The 23798-nt window shown below is 40.9% G+C and overlaps 1 protein-coding gene across 1 annotated transcript in view; it reads left to right on the forward strand.

Annotated features, from left to right (window-relative positions):
- Window positions 1–23798, forward strand: part of gab2 (GRB2-associated binding protein 2) — an 82643-nt gene that overhangs the window by 12651 nt on the left and 46194 nt on the right. Inside the window, exons 2-3 of the mRNA XM_042334297.1 lie at window positions 2810–3110; window positions 10141–10194. Of these exons, the coding sequence (XP_042190231.1) occupies window positions 2849–3110; window positions 10141–10194 (316 nt within the window). The 5' untranslated portion in view covers window positions 2810–2848. The remainder of the gene's footprint in view (window positions 1–2809; window positions 3111–10140; window positions 10195–23798) is intronic.

A 23798-nucleotide genomic window follows, 5' to 3' on the forward strand; every position in this document is an offset into this window, starting at 1 on the left:
TATGAGCTGCAAAATTGTGGATAAGTTGGGTTGATCCAGGGACGAGAGCATTAGAAATAGTAGAGGACCAAGAGCAGATGGTGGCAATGCTCTCACACATTTCATGCTGAATTCTGCAGGAGTTCTTGGTACTTACTATCCACCTAGTGACCACTCATTTCTCTGATGTTTATTGTCTAATGACCAACTACTTCTTAGCTGGAAAAATAAGTGGGGTCTCCTTGGGACTGATACAGTAATATGCCTGGAATGCAGTTTTGGAATTGAATATGAATATGGCAGGCTCAGTAATCTGGTTCCTGAGCCAAGCAAATCCATAATAGTCCAAGGCACTCTCGAAAACTCCATCCTGGACTCCCCCATCTCCCACACTCCCCTCATTTAAGGCTCATCTCAAAACATACTTTCATCATTCCCCTTCCCAACTCCTTTGGTTCTTAACCCCAGCTCAGGTGCCCAACCAGCAGTCTTGTATGTTTTGAGATGATCTTCTGATGTGAAATGCGCTATATAAATGCACTAAATCACATTGTATTGTTCAGCTGCAATGGAGGAGCTAGCAACAGTAATGGCCCAATGAGGTGAATGGCCTCGTTCTGTGTTATTCTATGGTTCCAAATTTCAAATTCTTACTGTGTTTATCACCTGGAAATTTTTTAAAACATTCTGTTGAACCTGAATTGGACTGTGTTCTATGAAATGTACATAAGAGGTTTAATTGACTGCGGAAAACAGGAAAACAAGTGCACTAACCTAACAAGATACAGTATAGGTTAATGTGTCCTCGAGGCAATTTGTTCAAACCTATAAATAGGGGACAAAAGAGGTAAGCACAAATAAGCTGCTGTTTTAAGGCTGCTATGTGGAATACTTGGTGACCTGTTAGGTTGAGAGAATGTTTCAGTTCAGCTAAATGTGAGTGCAGGTAGAAAGGTTAGGACACCCGAATCACATGCTGCTCCACATCTGCCTCTCTGTGTTAATCTCATTTTGCACTATTTGTCTACAAATTTATCTAAGTGTACTTCCTTAATGACTAATTATAATGCACAGGTTCAGGGTTGTGAAGGCGATTTTTAAGAGAGAAACCAGGAAGTATATCTTTTTACAGTGATTAACAGCTGAAATGAATTACCAGGAAAGGTGATAGAATCCAGGATACTGGCTTTACATAGAATTACATAGACTGTATAGCCATTCAACCCAAATACTCTTCATATTCCATGAGTCTCACTCCCTTTATTAGCTTCTCATGTATACATTTATTTCGGTTTTGTTTAAGAAGCAGCTTGATGCTCTAAATGGGAAGATGGTAGGATGGGTATCCTGCAAGGATAAGATCAAATGGGCAGCAGATCTTCACCTGATTCAAGCAGAGAAAAGTGGGCTGCCATAGTCCCTCCCCTTCACCCTGGCTACTAACAGATAAAGATCACCTAAGGCAAACAAGAACCGTACAAGTACTAGCATCTGCTTAGAAACCCAGGTTTGATCTAAATTACTGGACTGCTTCATAAAGCAAATGTTTAACACCTATATTCGTAACTCGGAGAGGAATTGAAAGAATAAAATGAAACAGATGGATTTCGCTTCATCTATGATTTGCAGAAAATTAAAAACTTGTTTTTGCAATACATGATTCAATAAAGTTAGATCAATAATGCTATTGCTAAAATACATAAGAAAGAAAGGAAACAGAGAACCTTCTATCTATTTGTGTTTGGTAAAGATGGGACTTAAAGATCATGAATTAAATGCAAGTTGTTGTTGTTATCTTTAATTTGGATATGTAAGGTAGGTCAATTGGAATTATCCTTTAATCTGTTATACCGAATTGCGCAATGGTTATGTTTTTTCAATGTTTATGCCAGAGATGCTGCTTTTACATTGCTCTGTTGTACTCAAGGTCACTCAACGACATCTTGCACTTATATAGAGGAACACTCACAAAGGAAAACATCTCATAGTGATATTGAGACAGAGATCAAGCAGGGTCACTGAATGGGGGTTAGAAGGCACTCTGAAGGGGGTTGGAAGGCTGAAGATATGGTTGAAGAGAGAGGTTTTTAGACAGCTTTTGAAAGTACTCTAATAAAAAGAAAATGGTTTAAAAATAACTGGAATTAAAGCAGTAAGAAAATTAGTTATCCTTTAACAAGGTGACACTAGATCTAATTTGAGATATTTTTGACTGGTTTTCTAAATAAGGAACTCCTGTCATGCAAATAGCGGCCTCTGAGTAACCAGAGGATAACACCTGAAGCACGGGAACTCCATTGTGAAGCTACAGTATTTACATCTGGAGTGGAGTTTAATGGAAATAATAATAATAATCCTTGCTTTTGATATAGCGCCTTATCACACCTTCGAGATTTCTCAAAGCACTTCACAGAATATACTGTAAAATGAATTGACTGTATATTCTGTGGACGAAATGTGGCAGTCAATTGTGCACAGCAGTGTCCCAAAAGCAGGCTTCGATTGGGTAACCAAATTATTACCCCTGGAAAAACAATTTGCCAATCAACTAACAACCAGGTTCCTACTTACTGCTAGGTAAACAGAGGCATGTGGAATAAGGAAACTTAACGTTTTGCTCTGCCTGAGAATCAAACCCAGGTCTCTCGCTTGCAAGGCGAATGTTCTAACCACTATGCTACAGGAATAGGATTTCTTGCTAAATAATTCTGTTAAGAGGCGACACAGATCTGGCATGACCTACTATTTATATGAAAGAAGCTAAGAAGGAAAAGGTGGATAGACATTGCTGTAGTAGCTACTTACTAATTTCTTGAATTTATTTCCTTAGGCCTGGAAGAAACGCTGGTTCATTCTTCGCAGTGGGCGGATGAGTGGCGATCCTGACGTTCTGGAGTACTATAAAAATGACCATTCCAAAAAGCCAATCCGTGTTATAGACCTCCATTTTTGTGAGCAAGTCGATGCAGGGCTAACGTTCAAAAAGAAGGAGTTTCAGGACAGTTTTGTATTTGACATCAAAACAATTGACCGGACCTTTTACCTGGTGGCAGAGACTGAGGAGGAGATGAACAAGTGGGTCAGATGCATCTGCCAGATCTGTGGCTTCAATCAATCTGAAGAGAGCACAGGTAACCTATATGTACAACACTACAAAAGCCCCTTTATCGAGCATATACATTGGATTTTGTCTAAGTTACATTTTCCTTTTCCTTACATGTTCCATCTTAAATTTCCATATTTGAACATAGCAACCAGTAACTAATTTTGAGTGCTAGAACAAGGAGTCTTTGTCTGAAACTTTCGAGTAGCTAATTATTAAACATTCTTAAACATTTTGTAAAAATTGGTTCCAAAGATCTATTTTGCTAAAAAATGCTTCCGTTGAATTTATTGAATTTTATCTGTTAAAGTGAAATTAATTTGCACTGAATGAACATAGTGAGTTTGATTCAGACCTCAAAACTGCACATTTTTTGGTACAAAATCGCTAGTGTTACTTAGAGAAAATGTCTCTGTCTAAGTTTACCAAGAGACTGAAGAGAAGAAAAATGCAGGGAAGGAACTCCTTGTTCAACGTACTCTCTCGAGATCTATCAGGTCTATAAATACTACACTTTACAATTTATATCCTATTAAGCACTATAAAAGAGGCGCAATACCAAATGTAAGGATTATTATTTTATACAGTGCGTTTCACATCAGGAGGATGCCTCAAACTACTTAGAAGCTGCCCTTGGCCTTTAATCTTCCAGTTCTGTTTGCAAATACAAAGTGACATCAGTTCCCACTCTTACTTCTAATTCAGTAGGGGTGTAATATAGAACATTGAATATATTGCCTGCCATGCAGTACTTTACTCTTATCATTTATTTATATAACAGCAGCAATAATAAGTTTGCATGGAGCAACCTACAATATAGGTTCCTGTTTATTTATCAATTTTATTTTCAATTGCAATCATTTGTTAAAAATACTGGGATCAAATTTGCAATATGCCTAAACACATTCCATCCTTTATTTAAGAAATGGCATTGAAATGTGTTTTGAAATACCACTGGCTTCTGAATAGTGATAGTGGGTGAACCCATCTGAAAAACCTTTGGGTGGGAGGGGGGGGCGCTATGTTGGATTTCATTTTAGTGAGAATCACTAGTACTGAAACAACAACAACAAAATTACATTTATAGAGGGTCTTTCACGTCGGGAGGACGTCCCAAAGCGCTGAAAAATGGTCTTACTCATCCTACTCCGGGGAAACTGTCCAGCTCAATCTGAAATAGAAAAGTAGCCCATAAACAAGGCCAAAGACATCACTTTCTTGCAAAACTGCAGTCAAGCCTTCAACCAAATCTTCAAATTCAAACCCACTATCAAATAATGCAGAACATTTTTTTAACTACTCTACAAAACTAGTGCAATATTTCTGAGGATAAACAGAACTAGTTAAAGCTCCTTCTATGACTAAAGGTCCCAATAATAGACGATCAGTATCAGAGAGTTTTTGGCACCAGGCTCCATAAACTAAAGCTCATATCTGTTCAAAGAAAAGTGGCATATTTTCTCAGGGGAAAATAGCATGTCGAGTTGATGATTTAACCCTTAAAATAGTCAATATCCTCATGTCAAGTCTGAGCTGTTCTAGATTATTCAGCAGTCGTTTGTTTTTTGTCTTTCATTCATTGATTTTTTCCAACAAAAGTAACACTGAGGCAAAAACAAAGCCTGGAGCAAACAGGGTAAGAGTCAGTAATATAAGAACTGTGGAATAAGTTCATCATACCAGTAACATTTACACATTAATAGCAACAAGAGGAAAATCAGATACCACAGAGGCCTGGCATCCTTAAAGGAAGAACTTACGTTAATATAGCACCTTATCACGTCAGAACATCTCAAAGAGCATCATGAGTAATTTCTGTAAAGTGAGTTGGGTGATAAAGGAAACCTACAAACTTTACAGTCACAACGCTTCACAGTAAATCCTGTGAAGTGTTTTGAGACCACTTCCCAATGTGAAATAGGCTGTATTATAAGTTAGGTCAAAATCAAAATGGATGTTAATAAAATATTGAATTCAAGCCAATCCTCTGTAGCAATCTCGGTCCAGATCCTGAGACAGGAGAGTCTGCAGTACTCCAAGGAATTGATGATGATGGACCAGTCCTTGTTAGTAGGATTTAGAGAAGCTGCCTCGTCACTTGTGGCTGGATTTCTTCCCACTCGGCCCCTGTTAACCCTAGGAAAGATTGGAGAGATGGTAGAGTGTAAGGTATTCAAATGAGGGGAATGAGCCAGAAGAGAAAGGCGGTAGAGCAAGTGAGGTCCTAGAGATAAGGGCCACACCACCGCCATGGCGGTTGGGACATGGGGTATGGTGGAAGGCATAACCAGGTGGTGTGGCTTCAGTGAGGGGGAAGGTGATGCCTAGGGTGATCCAGGTTTCAGTGATGTCGATATTTTTTTTACCGATGAGGTAATTGATGGTCAAAGCCTTGTTACAGAGGGAGCGGATGTATTGAAGGCCGGTGAGAGTTCCATTTATATCATCCACATATTGGAAATTCCCATGTCTGCTTCCTGAATGAGTGAACCAATTAACAAGAAAATTCTTACTTCTGGCTTCTCCCACTCCCACCCTTACTAGTAGTGTTTGACATAAAGTGACTGATGATGAATAGTACTCAACGAATCATTAATCTCTCAGCTTTGATGTTATCGCACGTCAGTAAGACTTCAGGCATTCATAACCGCCATGTCAGCTGCTACCAGCTCCTTCCCCAAAATAAGAAGTGAAAAGCACTTGCACAAACTCCACATTATGGAGGTACGATAGGAGTGATTTCAGGGATGTGATCTCATTAACAGGTTTGGATGGTGTTTATAAACCTCGGTCTCACAGTTTAGGACATTATCTGAACTCTCTGAGATTACTGCCCTGTAATCGCTCTTGTGTACGTGCTATTCTCTATATATTTCACCTGACTTACACCAGATATGTTTGCTTTGGTTCATGGTCATAAACAGATATCTGATACTGCTCCGTGAGCTTTTCTTGATGTTTGTGTATACACAATGTTTTCATTAGTCATTGTAAAGCAACTTTCATTGAGGCCATATGCTTATTTAATATTATTGACATAATCTTGTTTTATAACACTGTTTTGTTTGCATTTTAATAAAGAGGCTGAGGAGGAAATTATTTTTGACTCTATATAAACATATAAAACATTTAATTTGCCCAATGGCAACAATTTTTTCTAGGGAGAGATAATAACTCATACTATCTCTTGTCCCATAACAAATCTCTGATGTATATGTGACAATTAAAAGTATTTCCCAAAATTAAGCTGTGTATTGGGTGGGGAGGGATATGACCCTTTAATTCACCTCTGATAAAAAATATGGTCTAAAACTGTCTTAAATTGTCAAATGATTTCCAGTCTGACCATCCCTCCAACTTAGACACAAATATGTCCTAAAACTGTCTTAGATTGTTAAACGATTTCTAGTCTGACCAAGCACCCAACTTAGACACAGTGGTTTGGCTGCCAGCTGGTTGTTGTCACTGCCAGCCACCATTTTCTTACTGGGATACCTGCCGTGCTCAATCAGAGATAGGCTGGTATCAAGTGAAGAAACATTGAAATATCGCAAGTCAAGGATAGCACCAAGACAAAACTAACACTGGTATGGAAATCAGGGAGGGGAGCAGGGATTCAAACCCCAAACCAATTAACAATGAAAGATTGCTTTGTGCCCCAATGTTTGTCAATGTAAGTATCATTCAGAATAAATATAACCTATTTTTTTCACCACACTACACTTATTTCAAGAGATACATTTCTGACACAGTGTAAAGCAACTATATGCTGCCCAATTCACAAAATCACAAGATTGGTTTGGATGAAAGAGACCCTTCAGCCCATCAAATCTCATCCCTTCAGAATACCCACCCTTTCATCCTCCCATCACGGCATTATGTTTTTTTTAAATGAATCCAGTGTCCTGAGCTGAACAACTACCCTTCCTGGCAACCTGTTCCATTCATTAATTACCCTCTAAGTAAATAAAAACGTTCTGGTATCGGTTCTGAAATTGCCACTTGCAACTCGAAACTTATGTCTAAATCTCACAGTGTACAATGAAGTAAACAGCAATGCCTCACCAAAGAGCCTGCCCTGAATAGCTAAAGACTTTTTTAAAGGCACGTAATAAATCACAATAAGTCTTCTAAGTTCTATTGTTGAACGCTTGTCTCTGTGGGGTATTTGTTCTTTATTAGAACAAATACCTCTCGCTTATTTATTAGTTTCAGAAATGAATTAATTTGTGACATGCTCTAACTGCTCTAACCATACAGCCTAATTTACAGTGTTGGTAAAGTCAGTTCATACCTTCAGTGATGTCAATAAAATGCCATGTAGTACACTGCCAGTGCTGATGCATCTCATTCCACTGTCCACCTAGGAATTATTTTTTATTTGCATTACAAATCGACATTTGCATTTGTAGCCAGTTGGAATTGTGGTTTGAGCTGAGGTCAGTTGTAATGACCATGGTGTTTTCTGTCAATTTGCTTCCTCCACAGCCAGCTAGTAAAAGACAAGTTGTGCTGGTGTTACTGTTAAAGTGAAAGTACATTGTACAGGGGATGTTTTACCTGGATTTCTGTTCATAAATCAGATACACAAAGGTTGTATTAGCGTTAATCCAGTGAAGGCTCAAAATACAATTGCTAGAAGAAAAATGTACTGTAAAGGGAACATTTCCCGAGGGAGTAGAATATACACAATTGAGTCTAAATGCATGATTGCTAAAGGATTTTTCTAAACAATAAATCCTGTTGCAAATCCTGCCAACCTGTGGCAATACTGCTCTATGAGTAGAACTCATTGGAGCAGAGGGATATTTCTTTTTGATCAACAACAACAACAAAATTACATTTGTATAGCGCCTTTCACATCAGGAGGATATCCCGAGGCGAACAGCCAGGTACCTGATACGTGCAGAAATCCATCACCATGCTTTAAAGTTTCCAAACCAGCAGAGTTCCACATATATATTGCCACCCACACATTTAAATTGTTTGTGGGATTCTCTTGTTCCATGAAGGGAACACCATGCTTACCTAATCCAAGGCTTGAAACTCAGAGTGCGTTGGTGTACTGCTGGAGATTAAACAGCACATAACTTGCCATAACATAAGAGTACTGTCTGGTAAGCTTCAATAGCTTCATACACTGCTCTTTCACCTAGGGTGAGTATTAAAATGTAAAGCTCCTACTTTACATTTTATTCCTTTGAGTCATCTGCCCCAATTTGTCGCAAAGTTGGAAATCTCACTCAGGAAAGGTTGGCTGCTGAGGGAAGTGGAAATGTCACAATGCTGTAGTGAGGATTGCTCCTCAGGATTTAAAACTGAAGTGTGTTCGGGGGCAGAGTCAAGTCAGCTTTACTCTCCAGATAGCACTGAGTATCTGAACTGGGAATGTATCCCATTCCCCAGCACTAACCTCCTGTGCGTTGCTCAGCATTTACTCTAAATGATTTTCTTGCAAAAAAAAATGAGCGTGGGAAAAGTCTAAAGGCCACAAACATTCTATTCTGAGACATAACTGGTTGTGAATTTAATTTGAATTGAAAATTAAAATATGCAATGCAGGCAAGTTTTTTTCAATCAAATGATCTTGAAAATACTGGCTCTTGAGTTGGATGTTTGTGTGCCATCCCTGGGTACTCACAGACATTAAGGCATGGATGAGTCTCAGTTTGTTGCAGCTCAACATCCCCTCACTTCCAGCTCTGACCTCCTCAATCTGCTCGACCTCTCTCTCAAACTTGCCTAAAATCTTGGAGTTCGGTTTGATCCTCAGTTATTCTTCCTTTCTCACATTCAGTCTCTAACCACTACCATTTTTCGTCTTTGCCACATTACACTGCCTCCATCCCTCTATCACACAATGCATCACCAATACCCACATTCACGCCCTTGTTGCCTCTGACTCAAGTTCTCTCATGCTCTCCTTGCATTCCTCCCTCGTTCCATCATCCACAAGCTCTGCTGCCAGCATTCTCTCACCATTTGTATGATGTTCTCCTCCCCCACTTTTCTGTTCATCTGTTCGTATTCTCGCCTCTTGAGTCAGAAGGTTGTGGGTTGCATTGTCGGAAGTGCCGTCCTTCAGATGAGATGTTAAACCAAGGTCCAATCTGCCTGTTCAGGTTGACATGGCACTATTCGAAAAAAGAAGTTTCTATCTCCCGGTGTCCTGACCAACAATCTCCCAAATAAAATCACTCACTCCATGGCTGTTGGAAGAGACATTGCTGTGCGCAATTGTGCTACCGCATTTGCCTACAAATACACAGTCACTCCATGTCACAGTAAATCCTTGCTTTTAATATAATGCCTTATCATGTCATTGAGACATCTCAAAGTGCTTCACAGGATATACTGTAAAGTGGATTGATTGTGTATTTTGTGCGCACGGCAATGTTCCACAAATAGCCATAGAGTGAATGCCAAATTTTATTTGGGAAATTGTTGGCTAGGACACCAGGGGAAACTCCCTTCTCTTTTCAAATAGTTCTATGGGATCTTTAACATACACCTGAACACCCAGGTGGGAGTTTGATTTAACCTCTCATCCGAAGGACGATGTTATTGCTAATCAAAGAGCGTTAGGGATAACTGGCTTGTGGCAGCTAAAAGTCCATAGTGGTATTGCTGCTTGCAGTGAGGGGGGGCAGCACAGTGCTATTAATCTCTTTGAACACGATAAAATTCAGTGCATTGCAAAGCATTGATGATCCATAACAAATTAGCATTACTAATATTATATTTAAAACATAGGTTGGCAACAGAATTATTTTTAGAAAGCCAGGCATTTGGTTCTGAATAAATAATTTGAATAAAGAATATGAAATGTTATCCCTGTGTACCTCAGTGCAGAATATAATAACGTCCTTCAGTAGAGTAGGGCATTCTAAAAATATCTTCCATTAGCTGCAGCTGACTAGCTTATCTTGATATCAAAGCTCTGCAATCAATACTGTTTATCTTTGAATCATTTTTGAGACCAAAATTGTACATCATACATTTTCCTTTACTATGTTTTGCCCTGAAAGACATTTAAATGACACCTTTATTTATTCCAGAAATAATGGGCCAGAGGCATGTGAAATCGAATGAGGGGTCCACGCCCACATTTTGTAAGTAATTTTCTTTGTCCCAATCTTATTTTACACCCTGTCTCTTCACAACAGTTTCCCTACATTGGGAATTTTTCTTTTTGAGCTGGTCACTGGGAAATAGGTAAGATTGGTACTGGTTTACTTGAGCAATGATTTTCACTCTTGATTCTCACTCTTGCCTGAAAAAAAGTCGCTCCTTGCTTTAGCTCTCCTTCCACCTTACCGGAAAATGTGATAATGATTCCTGTTGTAGAACATGACCATGACTGTAAAGGCAGAAAAAATTAGATAAATCAAGAAATAGATAAGTGACAGAAAACTTAAAATTATAGAAATTCACAGGACAGAAGGAGGCCATTTGTCCATTGAATCAGAGCAAACTGTTCATTCAAACCCACTGACCCACCTATCTCCAAACCCCTTCAAGTCTTTATCATTCATGTACCTGTATATTTCCCTCTTTGTCACCTCTCGGCTGGACCACTCTAACGCCCTCCTCGCCGGTCTCCCAGAGAGAGGCCGTCCGGCGTGGAGGGCGCTATATAAATCCCAGTTGTTGTTGTTCTTGAAACTTGCACTGGAGTCTACCTCTACCACCTTACTTAGCAAGGCATTCCAAATCTCATCAACTTTCTCTGTGAAAAAAATCTCCTCGGCTGACATAGGAATATCACGTCTTTGACCCTCCAAAGCAACAAGACTTGCTGAATATCTCATTTTAAATTATTCTTTACCAGGACCACATGACTGTGGAACTCCTTACTTTCACAGAGAAAGTTGATATGACCTCTAGTCCCAACTAGTGCTGTCCCCTTGGGTTTAAAGGCTATAGATTGGAACGGGAAAGAAAGGCTATATTAAGTAAAGAGTTTCACAGTCATGATAGGAGGTAATATAGACTTGGTAGCTCAATCTTAAAGGGGGTGAGTGTACAGAGAGATTGTGAGAAAAATATCTGCCTCTAGATTGACCTTACAAAATACACATTCACTGCACTATACAGTAAATCCTGTGAAGTGCTTGCAACATCCTCCCAACATGAAAGGTACTATAACAAATGCAGGGATTATTATTATTGTTATTATTATTATTATCTGAAATTATACTGAGGGTTTATAATATCCTCTACATCGTATACGGAATGTCATACAGTAAAGTAATGCTATGGATGCATGTTTTATTTCACTGACCATACTGTAGATAAAGGGACTACATTTTCTGGGTAAACAGATATACAGTAGTTTAAATGCAGTATATTGGCCTTTGTTGCATGCCAGGCTCGCAATTTTGAGTTCATGACTTTGGGAGTGACACATGGTGCTGATGGAAGCAGCACATTTCAGATGAGACTTGAAACCAAGGCCCTGTCCATCTGTTCAAATGCATGTTAAAGATCCCATGATACTGTTGTTCGCGCCAGCGCCTCAGCACCTCAGGCTCTGGCAGCATCAACCTCCAGGTTCCACACTACAACTCACCAAGTCAGTCAGGAACCTAAGTGTCTTGTTCGACCCTCAACTGTCTTTTCTTCCCCACATTCAAGCCATGACCCGCTCTGCCTTCCCGGACCTCCGTAACATCGCCCAACTCCGCCACTACCTCACCCCTCAAGCCTCTGAAACTCTTGTTCATGCCTTCATCACCTCCTGGCTCAACTATGCAAACACCCTGCTTGTCGGCCTTTCCAACTCCTCCCTCCACACGCTGCAGATAATCCAGAACTCTGCAGCGCATGTCCTCTCCCGCACCAAACTCTGTGACCCCATCTCCCCCACTCTCGCCCGACTCCATTGGCTCCCTATCCTTCAGAGGATCCAATTCAAGATCCTGGTCCTCACATGCAAAGCCCTCCATGGCCTCGCCCCACCCTACCTCTGCGACCTCCTAACCCCTTATCAACCCGCCCATTCCCTCCGCTCAGCCGGCTCTGGCCTGCTTCACGTCCCCCGACCCACCCGCCCCACCAATGGCGGGAGAGCCTTCAGCCACTCTGCCCCCAATCTCTTGAATTCCATCCCCCAGTCACTCCGCCTTGCCCCCTCCTTAGCCTCCTTCAAGTCCCACCTCAAGACCCTCCTTTTTGATCATGCCATCAGCCACCCACCTTCTTCTCCCTTCCCTTTCCCCTCCCCCACCCCCCTCCAACCCCAGCTCGGGTCTGAAATTCTGTATTCTCGCCAGCGCCTTGGGATGTCCTCCCGATGTGAAAGGTGCTATACAAATGTAATCTTGTTGTTCTTGTTGCTAAAGAGTTTTTACTGGTGTCTTGGTCAACAATCCTCATGGTTGTTTCTGGGAACTTGCTGCAGAAAACAACTGCCATGTTTGCTGACTAAAAGAATTGGTTCACAAGACAATATTGCCGATGAAGTTTGAGCCATTCTGACACATTAAGGTGTTATAAAGATACAAATTATTTCCTTTCAAAGACTCACATTAATTATATATCAGTGTGAGAGAATACACCAATTTGAACTGTACCCCTCACAGCATATCCTTGCCTTCAAGGCCCTCCACGGCCTTGCCCCTCCCTACCTCTGCAACATGCTAAACCCATATCAAACTGTCCCCATTCCCTTTGCTCAGCAGGCTGAGGCCTACTCCACGTCCCCCACCCGGCCCACCCCACCATCGGCGGTCGGGCCTCCTTGTCATCCAAGCCTTTGGCCACCCTCTTTCCCTCCCTGCTCTCCGCCCTCCCCGATCCCGACCCCCAGCTCGGGTTCAAATCCCTGACTGTCCAGCATCTTGGGACGTCCTCCTGACATGAAAGGCGCTGCACAAATGTAATTGTGTGTCTTCAATCTACCTTGGATGGTCAATAATGATTTTTATCAATGCCATAGTCTGCCTCCTGATTGCTAGTTAGATGGAAGCTCTGTACATGACCTTTTCGCTCATAGTATTGCACATATTCTAAAATAGAGAAAACTATCTTATATTTCTGAGGAATAACATAGATGTTATGGTCACTTTGTAATTTGTTCACCATGTAAAAATTGTGCTTATAGAATCATAGTGTGCGACAGCACAGAAACAAGCCATTCACGTCTGTCCTGATGCTTTTCTCCACATGAGCCACCTTGTTTAATCCCACTCTACAGCTCCCTCTCTCTGTTGTCATTAATATTCTGCTTTCTGAGGAATATATCTAATTCCCTTTTAATTGCTCATTCGTATATGGACACTGCTGGCCTGACTGGGAAAGCTTCATAGTATTCCTAGATTGTTCTATGTCTCTCTTGCTCGACTGCTTATGTGTTGTAGACTGTGAGAATCTCTTTACCTGCCCTATTGCCATATGCCTTTGGAACTGACCGTTGCACACTTGAAGATACTAGATAAACAGATATTTAAATCTTTCCATTATGATTTATATGCCTTAGGTACCCAGAATCTCTTATCTCACTTATCATGAATCTACACTTCCGAGATCACCAGAAATATAGAAATGTGTCCGCTTGCCATTCTGAGCAGTTTAAAGAAAAGACATAATAATAATAATAAATCTTACATTTGATATAGCGCCTTATCATGTCTTCGAGACATCTCAAAACGCTTCACAGAATATACTCTAAAGTGAATTGGCTGTATATTTTGTGGGTGAAACGCAGCAGCCAATTGTGCACAGCAGTGTCCCACAAACAGTCATGGATTGAGTGACCAAATTATTATTATTTTATTTATATTTATTTTGAAGGGATTATTACATTATTACATGAAAAGTCCATGACATCTTAGCGTCACACACAATATCCCCCACTAATATATGCCAGTTGTGGGTCTACTTTTCCTCTGTTTGTCATTAAGTCGTGTTTACACTAATCGGACCGCTACCAGGACCAGCATTGAACACAAAGCTAAGTTACCGTTTATTTGTAAGGTTTGTTCCTCAGAGAGATGAGGAAGTGTGAAGGTTTGTGTGAAGGTTTCCTCATTACAATGATAACTAAAATATTTATATACAAAAACAATTGTCCTAACAGCAACAAATTACATAGTTTAATTCTGTTATTAAATATCAGTGGTTGAATGGGTCCATTTCCTAATCCATGTCAGTGATAATGTGGATAACAATAGCTCTCTCAGTGCTCTCTGGAGCTACCTATATTAATATGGTTTGTAACCTAATTCCTGTCTGTACCCCTCCAAAAAAAATTGCTGAAATTTGTTTACACTGCAGCAAAATGTTAGGGAAAATGGTATGGGTAGAAATTAAGGTATATAATGATAATTATCATTGGTGATAAATGTCAAATCATACACCGCTTTTCCTTCCCTCCTATCGCATAGTATGTGGAGCACTTTGCAATCAGCTTTTTGATTTTTATATCTGAAAACAAAGTTAGGACACAACGTCTTTGTGTTTTTCCATGAGACATCTAAATTTAAATAACGGTTGCTCTGTGTTTATGCTGTGGTTCTGGTTGAGAATTTCTACTGGTTCTGTCTATGTCGGTAACTGGCTGTTGTGCATTATACAAGCAAGAGAATTGATAGACTGAATTCAGACACCTGATATTATCCAAGTGTAGTCATTTTACACTGAAACAAATGTCTCTCAATGTTTTTTCTTTTATCTTTCTTTTCATTCCAGTGAAAAACACCACCTGCAAGCTTGTAACAGTTTAGTGTAAGATCAAAGCAATGATAATCTGTTTGGTTTTATTCTTTCTGACTGAGACAAGCAGGCTGCTCGATTTGAAATCTACTATCATTTCATCTTGAAACATACCAATGCACTGCAACGGTATTTTAAACCACTTATCTGAAAAAAAATTCTCAAAAAAGAAAGGTTCTACTACAAAACTATTGAGGCTTGTTTCAAATTTTTTTTACAAAACCTTTCAAAATAACAGCAATTTCAAAACTTTATACTGTTAAACAAATTTAGCTATGAATCAGTAATGTTTTTTTACCAACATTTTCCTAGAAATTCAAAGAAACCGTCACCTCCTGTTCACTTTTTTAAAGACATTTATTTTTGTTATTTCTTCTTTGACCATGTTGAAATTATTCCAAGTAGAGTTTTGATTGCTTAGGGTTGGAATCTTTTATTTTACCCTTTGAGATGAAAACACCTGAGATTTTAAGTAAATAATTGCAGGGATCCTTCAAGGAACAGTGAAGTAAACATTCCTTTCAGCGTAGAGTCAGCTCCATGGTGACACACCCAGACAAAGTCAGAATTCAGTGATCTGAAGCAGATCCACATAGCTCCACAGGGCACTACTGACAAATTGACCAGTACACCAATGTGCCTGATCATCAAAATTAATTGTGATGTAATAATAATATCCTTGCATTTGATATAATAATAATAATTATTGCATTTGATATAGTGCCTTACCACACCTTCGAAACATTTCAAAGCACTTCACAGAATATACTGTAAAGTGAATTGATTGTTTATTTTGTGGGCGACACGTGGCAGCCAAATGCACACATAAATAGCCATGACATGAGTGACCAATTTAATTTGGGGGATTGTTGGCCAGGACACAGGGAGAAACTCCCTTCTCTTTTTGAATAGTGGCATGGGATCTTTAACGTCCACGTGAACAGGGAGACGGGATCTTGGTTTAATGTCTCATCCATAGAACGGCAGCTCCGACAATGTAGCACAGCATTGGATTGTCACCTTAAGATTATGTGATTCAAGTCCCGACGTGGGGCTTGAACTCACAACCTTCTGATTCAGAGGCAAGAGTGCTACCACTATGCCAGGCTGATGTTAACCCTACAAGCCAAAGACCTGACAGTGGGCCTAGCTGGACAAGCAGCAGAAAAGCTTGCCAGACAGTTCTTTCAGTTGTAAGCTACATGGTTTTAGCTGTTAGACTCCAGAAGTACCCCAACAGATGCTCTGGGAACCTCAAACCTTAGCTCTTGCCATCCTTCGCCTAATAGTTTCCAGAATAAGGTAAGCAGGATGCATTCCTTCAGGGAGAGAGTGCATATTCCATCCCAATAAATATCTCTGGAATTTCCATGTGTAGATGGGTTCCATGAAATTCTCCGCTTGGTTTGGATACTCTTAAGCATGGTGATGTTCATACACTCGGCTGACCAAAACAAAATAGACTAATAACAGCCAATGTGGTTGTTGAATCAGAGGTATTAAAGTCTGTGTTATGTTGATCACAAAAAAAGTATTTCTCAATACAAAGAAATAGCAAGAAAAATCCCTTGTTTTTTGCGTGATCACCATAATTAAGCTAAGTCCCGTTCTCATCCTTCTGAAAGAGTTCAAGATGCCATGTGAGCAAAGTGTTGGAAAGCAAATGGTTGGTATAAAAGAGATATTCTGTGATTAGTAGAGAGCAACAAGTCAGCCGGAAATACTGAAATCCAATACCATGCTTATGAACATCTAAATCAAACCTATGCATGGAAATTTCCCTGTGTATGAGAGATCCAGGGGTTCACGTGCATTGATCGAGTTTGTAAGTACAGAAAGCAGTCAATAAGGCAAATGGGTGCTGGCCTTTATTACAGGAGGTCTGGAATATGAACGTTAAAAAGGTGCTGCTCCAGTTTTAGACTGCTGTTCAGACCTCACTGTAGTATGGTTTTCAATTTTGGGCACCCAGTCTTAGGATATCGTAGGTTTGGAGGGTGTCAGGTGACAGTCCATTTGATTAATAACAGGGTGAGCCACAATGAGAGGCTGCATTGACTGGAGTCATGTTCCTTTGACGTTAAGGGATAATTTGATTGAGGTTTAAAATAATGAAAGGAATTGACAGATTAGATAGTAGATATGCCTTAAAATTACAAAAACGACAGTGTAGAACTGAGTTAAGGAGCTATTTCTTCAAAAAGAGGGTTGTGGAATGATCTGCCCCAAAATAGTGTGGCGGCTGAATCAATAGGGATGCTTAAAAGAGAGATAGATAGATACTTGGGAAGCAGAGGGATATGTTGAATGTTGGGGCATTAGGATTAAAAGATTTGCCAAGGTCTACAAAACTGTTACAGGCTTGATGGACTGAATGGTCTCCGCCTTTCCTATTTTTCTGTGTTTCTATGTACTCTTCATCTTCTGAAGATTCTGTAGCAATTCGTGTTGGGATACAGTTCAACAGGCAGCAGTCCCCAACACACCTCACTCAAGCAAATGCAGGTGATGAGTTTAAGAATTCAATAGAACCATAGAAATTTACAGCACAGAAAAAGGCCATTCTTTAAAAAACAATGCTTTCAGTCCTTTCTGTAGCTTACTCTTTTTATGTCTTGTAACTAGTCTGTACTACCTAGTCATACTAGTTCATATCTACAGAGTTAATATCAGTCTAAAATAGAATTGGGTTATCTGATAAATTTTCTCAAAAATGTTGCTAATGAAAAACAAGGCATAGTTTCAGTACAGTTTTAAAATCAGAAATAATGTGTGTCCTAGAATGCATTTGAAACATATTTGTGGGTATTATAGCACTCAACACATGTTCATTCTGGATTGGACTCCAGAACCACCCAGTCAAACCCAAAAAATCCTTGGTTAAGTGAATGAATCAGGTAAGAGTTAATCTTCTGCAAACTGATTCAGCAAAACAATAATTATTTTAATTGCCTTTGTGCATAATGTTGACAAGAGTATTGAATAAGTAGTAAACCGCTGAGGGGTGTGTAATTGATGTGTATTCTTTCCTTTAGAAGACGTATAATTTAAATGCAAAACAAATGTAACTGACCCATGACCTCTGTGTTTACCCAGAGTATTTTGTTGTGTTTTAATTCTGTTTCAAATTAGCTCAAATTACTGTCGGAGAGCATCAAAAACATAGAGCAAATAACTGATGTGATCAAATTAGCAATCCTCCCACCAGGTCTACAAGGCACACATCTGACTTTACTTGACCAGATGAGAGTGGGGGAAAATTCTAAAACCCTGGCCTGGTTCCAGCCAACAATGAGGCATGTCTATTATCACAATTATAGTTACCATGCTGGGTTTATACTGGTTCCAGCCTCTAATTTGGCAGAAACTTGTGTTGAAAGATCAAACCAGTTACTCTGGCTCTGCCCTATGGGGTAGGGTCTTTGGAACTCTGCATATGCAAGCATACTGCCTCATTCGGTAAGCATTTTAAGCGCTCTGAGACGCTACCCTACGTGCACAACGCAATATAAATGCAAGTTGTTGTTGGTGTATTCCTAGGAACCTTTCGAGCCTGATCAAACTAACTTAAAAATACTCTCACCAAACATACCTCTGTGTTTACCAATCAATATTTTGTTGGATTTAATTCTGTTTCAAATTAGCTCAAAATACTGTCTGAGACCATGAACAACATAGAAGCAAATAAATGATGTGATCAAATTAGAAATCTTTCCACTACATTCAAAGTCACAAGCCTCACCAAATAACTTGTTTACAAATAGTCTCTTTTAGGTGAGTAAAATTCATAACGTTGAGTTACAACTGTAGCCATACAGAAAGTTCAGCAGCGATTCATTAGGATGTTACATGTGAAATTATACAGTAACATGAGAAAAATTTTCACAGGACTAGTGATGGTTATGGGGGATTGAATAGAGATTTTTAAAATGATGAGTGGTTTTGATAAAGACAGATTATTTATACTGATTGATGGGTCAGTTACAGGAAGCTGTAAACTGAACATTAAAGTGTTAGAAGATTTGCAGGAGTAAAGGTAAAATGTAAGACACTGACCACTTGGATATACAGGTTTGTGGGAGGAATGCTGACTATTTGTGACAGTCTAATGATGTATTATTAAAATATCACAAGCATTTGTTTGCAATTTTCTTTAAAATTAAAAGAAAACTCTTCAGGCACCTTTGAAATGAGTTGCAATTTGCCTCCCACACAACAGATGAGTGACTCTGTGGGAACAATATAACATCTCATAAAAATCACAGCATTTGTAAGCTGCTTACTTCATGGGTTGTCCTTAGCCAGAAGACACGGCAGCTGATGGGACTGTGCAAAAACTGCAGTCTGATCCACTATTGTATCTTACCCTAGTTCTTGTATGCCTATCTATCTGTGCATGATTACATTTTAGATTCATTTTTTTTCCAAAAAGAAAACAGCTAGAAACTAATGTGTAGGGCAGGAGAGTAGTTAGAGATAATAGATGGATACTTTCATTGTGGCTACGGGTGATTCCATTGGAAAATATAGCAGCCATTTATTTTTAGCCTTCTTACTTTAAAGGCAAAAGAATATTAAACTAGATCTGGCATACACATGTGTTACAAGAAAGGTACTGCTTTGCTTTGAATGAGTTCCAGGTAATAAGTCTTTAAATATCTCCATATTCCTCATTACAGCTGTGAAGCATATGGACTGGGTGCCACCCACCATCTGGCTACCTCTGCTTCTCAAACTTGGAACAAAACCATTCACCATGTCTAGTCTTGTTTGAGACTTGTTAATTTTACAAATTGCCTTTAATACTTAGTTAAGCCACTGGTGGAGTACAATTTACAGTTTGCGGTACTCCATTACGTTTAGAGTCATGAGCTAGTGGTATTGTATTGTAATTTACACACAGCAATATGCCACAATCAATCAATTTTATCTGTGGGATTGCAATGCAGTGCTTGCCCTGTACTGCACTGAAGTGTAAGCATAGAATGGGAGTCCCGATGTGGAGTTTGAATCCACAACTTTCTGATTCAGAGGTAAATCTGACACCTAAAGGAGGTTGGGGAGAGGCACAAAGGCTGCGATTGGCAGAGGTAGAAAAGCTAGCGCAATAAATAATAATAATAATTAATTCTTACCTTTGATATAGCGCATTTCACGTCAGAAAGATGTCCCAAAATGCTTCAAAGGGTTTATTGTGAAATGGAGTGTTTCATATTTGTAGGCAAATGTGGCAGTCCATTTGTGCACAGCAATGTCCCATAAACAGCCATGAAACATATGATATTATAGTGAGTATATAATTCCTGATGGAACAANTTTTTTAGTTAGCATTGTAGCCAATTTGTATTTTGCATGATGCCAGTTATCTGGAGTTTCCTTGTCTGCTTATCTAGCCCAGTGGTTAAATGTTCTCTGCTCGTCTGGCCAGAAGGCTGAATGGGTTTGACATTTCTGTACTTGTGCTAAGTGCTCCGCTCACCTACTTATCCTGCCTCATTTTTTTTTGTCAGCCGGGTGACTGACACATGTGGAAACCCATCACCGTTGCTTAAGAATATCCAGAACAAACTGAGAATTTCATGTATCCCACCTCACATGGAAATTCCAGAGATAGACTGCTGGAATGGAATGCGCGCTCTCTTCCTGGAGGGAAGCATCCTGCTTACCTAATTTTGGAAATCATTAGGCGAAGGTTGCCAAGAGTCAAGGCTTGAGGACCCCAGAGTGTGTGTTGGGGCACTACTGGAATCTATTCAGCTAAAACGTACCCTGAATCAACATGCACAGGGAAGAGGAAATGTAGGGAGAGATCTGGGACTATAGAGCTAATGAACCATGATTGGAACCACTATTAAAATAACTTGCCTTCCTTAGACAGTGAGAAGAATAGTTGAGAGGTGTTAAGGATGTGTGTTGACTGGCAAAAGTTATTAATTTATTTTAAAATGAACACCGCAGCTCAGTTGCCTACGTAACCTTTTTGTGTGAGAAAGACTCTTAGAACAAAGTTGAACTGGTTTTACAGGAGCAAAGAAGCAGGAAATTCCTTGAATGCCATTAATGGTTGAAAGATGTGTTGCTTTTTTCTGTGTTTTTGTTAGTGCAGTGTCTTAGGCCAAGGAGCCAAACTTGTATTACTCGTTTTTGTTTTGTAAAAGTGAATACAGTATTCGGTCTTATCAGAGTGCAGTTGTGGTATTTATCCAATGCCAGTCTTTTGGCAGTCTTGATAGTTCTGTTCCTGAGCCAGGCTGGATCCAGCATTCAAGTCACTGCTGATAACAGACCAGGCAGCCTGACTCATCAGCAGGACAACAACAATAACTTGTATTTATATCATGCCCTTCACGATGGGAGCGTCCTGAAGCACCTGACAGTGCCGGACTCTAACCCCGAGCTAGGAGGAGAGGGAGGGGTGAGGTGAACGTAAGCAAAATCAAAAAGGGAGGTCTGTAGGCGGGATTTGAAAGTGGGGAGGGAGGAGGCAAGGCGGAGGGATTGGGGGAGAGAGTTCCAGAGCTTCGGGGCATAGTGACTGAAAGCGTGACCAATGATGGGGTAGCGGAAGGGGTGAGGATTGAACACGAGGCCGGAGCCGGAGGGGTCTTGGAAGGGCAGGGATTCTTCCCGCTCAGCTACCATTACCCCTATAAGCCCCAAGGGTTTTAACTAGACAAGCAGCAGGAAGCTTGCCAGACTGAGCTTTCAACAGTAAGCTAAGTGGTTTTAGCTAATTAAACACAAGCAGCACCCCAGTGTAACTCTGAGATCCTAGTGCCTTGGCTCTTATCAACCTGTACCTAATACCACGAGAATTAGGTAAGCAGGATATGTCCTCCGGGGAAAAGTTCACATTCCATTCCAATCACAGGGAAATTTCCAAGTGTAGATGGCAACATATGTGAAACTCTCAGTCTGGTTTGGAGATGTTTCCGATCAAAATACAAAAGTTGTTATTACAACAACAACAACAACTTGGACATATATAGCGCCCTCCATACAGGGTAGCATCTCAGAGCGCTTACAGAGGTGGAGCCTGAGTCCAAGCCGGGTGGGGGGGAGGTGACCGGGGGGGGGAGATGCATTGTCGCCCACAAATATACAGTCAATTCACTGAAGTGAAGCGCTTTGAGACATCCAGAAGACATGAAAAGCGCTATATCAAATGCAAGGATTATTATATTATATAACACATGCACGAGGGTTTCGGCTCCATTTGGGGTAAGGTACGGTCGGGGGCAGGAAATGTGGCGGAGGTGGAAGAAGGTGGTTCTCATCAGGAACCGGATGTGGGGGAGGAAGGACAGCTGGGGGGCAAACCGGATGCCTAGATTGTGCACTGGTTCTGCACTGGTTCGGTGAGTCTGTGGGAGAGTCTGAGGGAGGTTGAGGAGTTCAGATACGCAGGACTGAAGATATTGACTGGAGCCAAAGAGTATGGCTTGCATCTTGTCCTCATTCAGCTGCACAAAGTTTATACTCATCCAGGCCCTGATATCTGCCAAACAAACTGATAGAACATTGGTGGACCTAGAGTCGCAGCTGGAGGAGGCAAAGTAGATTTGTGTGTCATCTGCATATATGTGAAAGTTTACCGTGTGTCTGCAGATGACATCAATAACAACAACATTACATTTGTATAGCGCCTTTCATGTCGGGAGGATGTCCCAAGGTGCTGGATAATCAGTGTTCCAGATCCGAGCTGTGTGTCGGAAGCGGGGAGGTGGGGGGCAGGGGGGGGAAGGAGGCTGACCGAAGGCACGGTCGAACAGGAGTGTCTGGAGACGGGTCTTGAAGGAGGCAAGGGAGAGGACGGGGCAGAGGGACTGCGGGGTGGAGTTCCAGAGGGTGCGGGCAGAGTGGTGGAAGGCCAGCCTACCAATGGTGGGGCAGGCGAGGCAGGGGACATGAAGCAGGCCAGAGCGGGCAGGTTGCTGAGCGGGCAGGTTGCTAATGGTTTAGGAGGTTGCAGAGGTAGGGGGAGCGAGGCCATGAGGGGCTTTGAAAATGAGGACCAGGATCTTGAACTGTATCCTCTGTGTGATGGGAAGCCAGTGGAGTCAGGCGAGGATGGGGTTGATAGGGTCACGGAGCCTGGTGCAGAAGAGGATCGCCATTGCCAAGATGGAGCATGTAGATGAGGAAAAGAAGAAGGCCAAGGATGGAGCCCTGGGCTATCCCGCAGGTGACCGGGTGGGAGTAGGTGGATAAATCATTAGGGTTGAAAAAAGATTTGAAGGGAAAACAGCAGTGTAAATGACTCCCCGAGGCAAGAAAATACCCTCAGGACAAAGTGTGTTTCCCACAAGAATCAAAAATTGGGCTCTGAGGTAATGTGGGTTTGGAGCCAAAGTTAGTGTGACGTATGTGTGCTTCCCCTGGAAGCATTTGTCCTATTTATTCTTGTGTCCAGACCCCATCTACGCTGCTGTTTTCCCAATAAACACTTTGTCATCTGGCAAACTTCAGACTTGGCACATGTCAAAGTGAAAAAACATTAACACCCGATGTCGGAGTTTTAAAACAACTCCCGAAAGCTCTTGGGCCATCCTGGGACAGAAACACACATACATACACACACGTGTAAAGCTTTGCAGGTACAGTGGTGGAACAAAGATGGCAACAGTTTGACTCGCTATGTTTATACTGCAGAGTGATGAAACTAGCTGTTAGTTCAGGTCCTCCATGAAGTCCATCACCTGCTCCGTCGACCCCATCCCTACCCCTTTCCTTAAATCTCAGCTCCACCTCCTTGCCCCACTACTCGCGGACATCATTAACCTCTCCCTGTCATCTGGCACTGTTCCTTCCTCGCTCAAAACAGCCACCATCACCCCCACCCTGAAGAAACCTTCCCTCGACCGTCACAGCTATCTAGCTACCAGCCCATCTCAAATCTCCCCTTCCTATCCAAGGTCCTTGAGAGAGCCGTTGTCTCCCAGCTTCACTCTTTTCTCTCTTCTCAGTCTCTCCATGAACCCCTCCAATCGGGTTTCCGTGC

The sequence above is a fragment of the Callorhinchus milii genome, unplaced genomic scaffold (genome assembly GCF_018977255.1).
Source record: "Callorhinchus milii isolate IMCB2004 unplaced genomic scaffold, IMCB_Cmil_1.0 Scaffold4, whole genome shotgun sequence".
Classification (NCBI taxonomy): Eukaryota; Metazoa; Chordata; class Chondrichthyes; order Chimaeriformes; family Callorhinchidae; genus Callorhinchus; species Callorhinchus milii.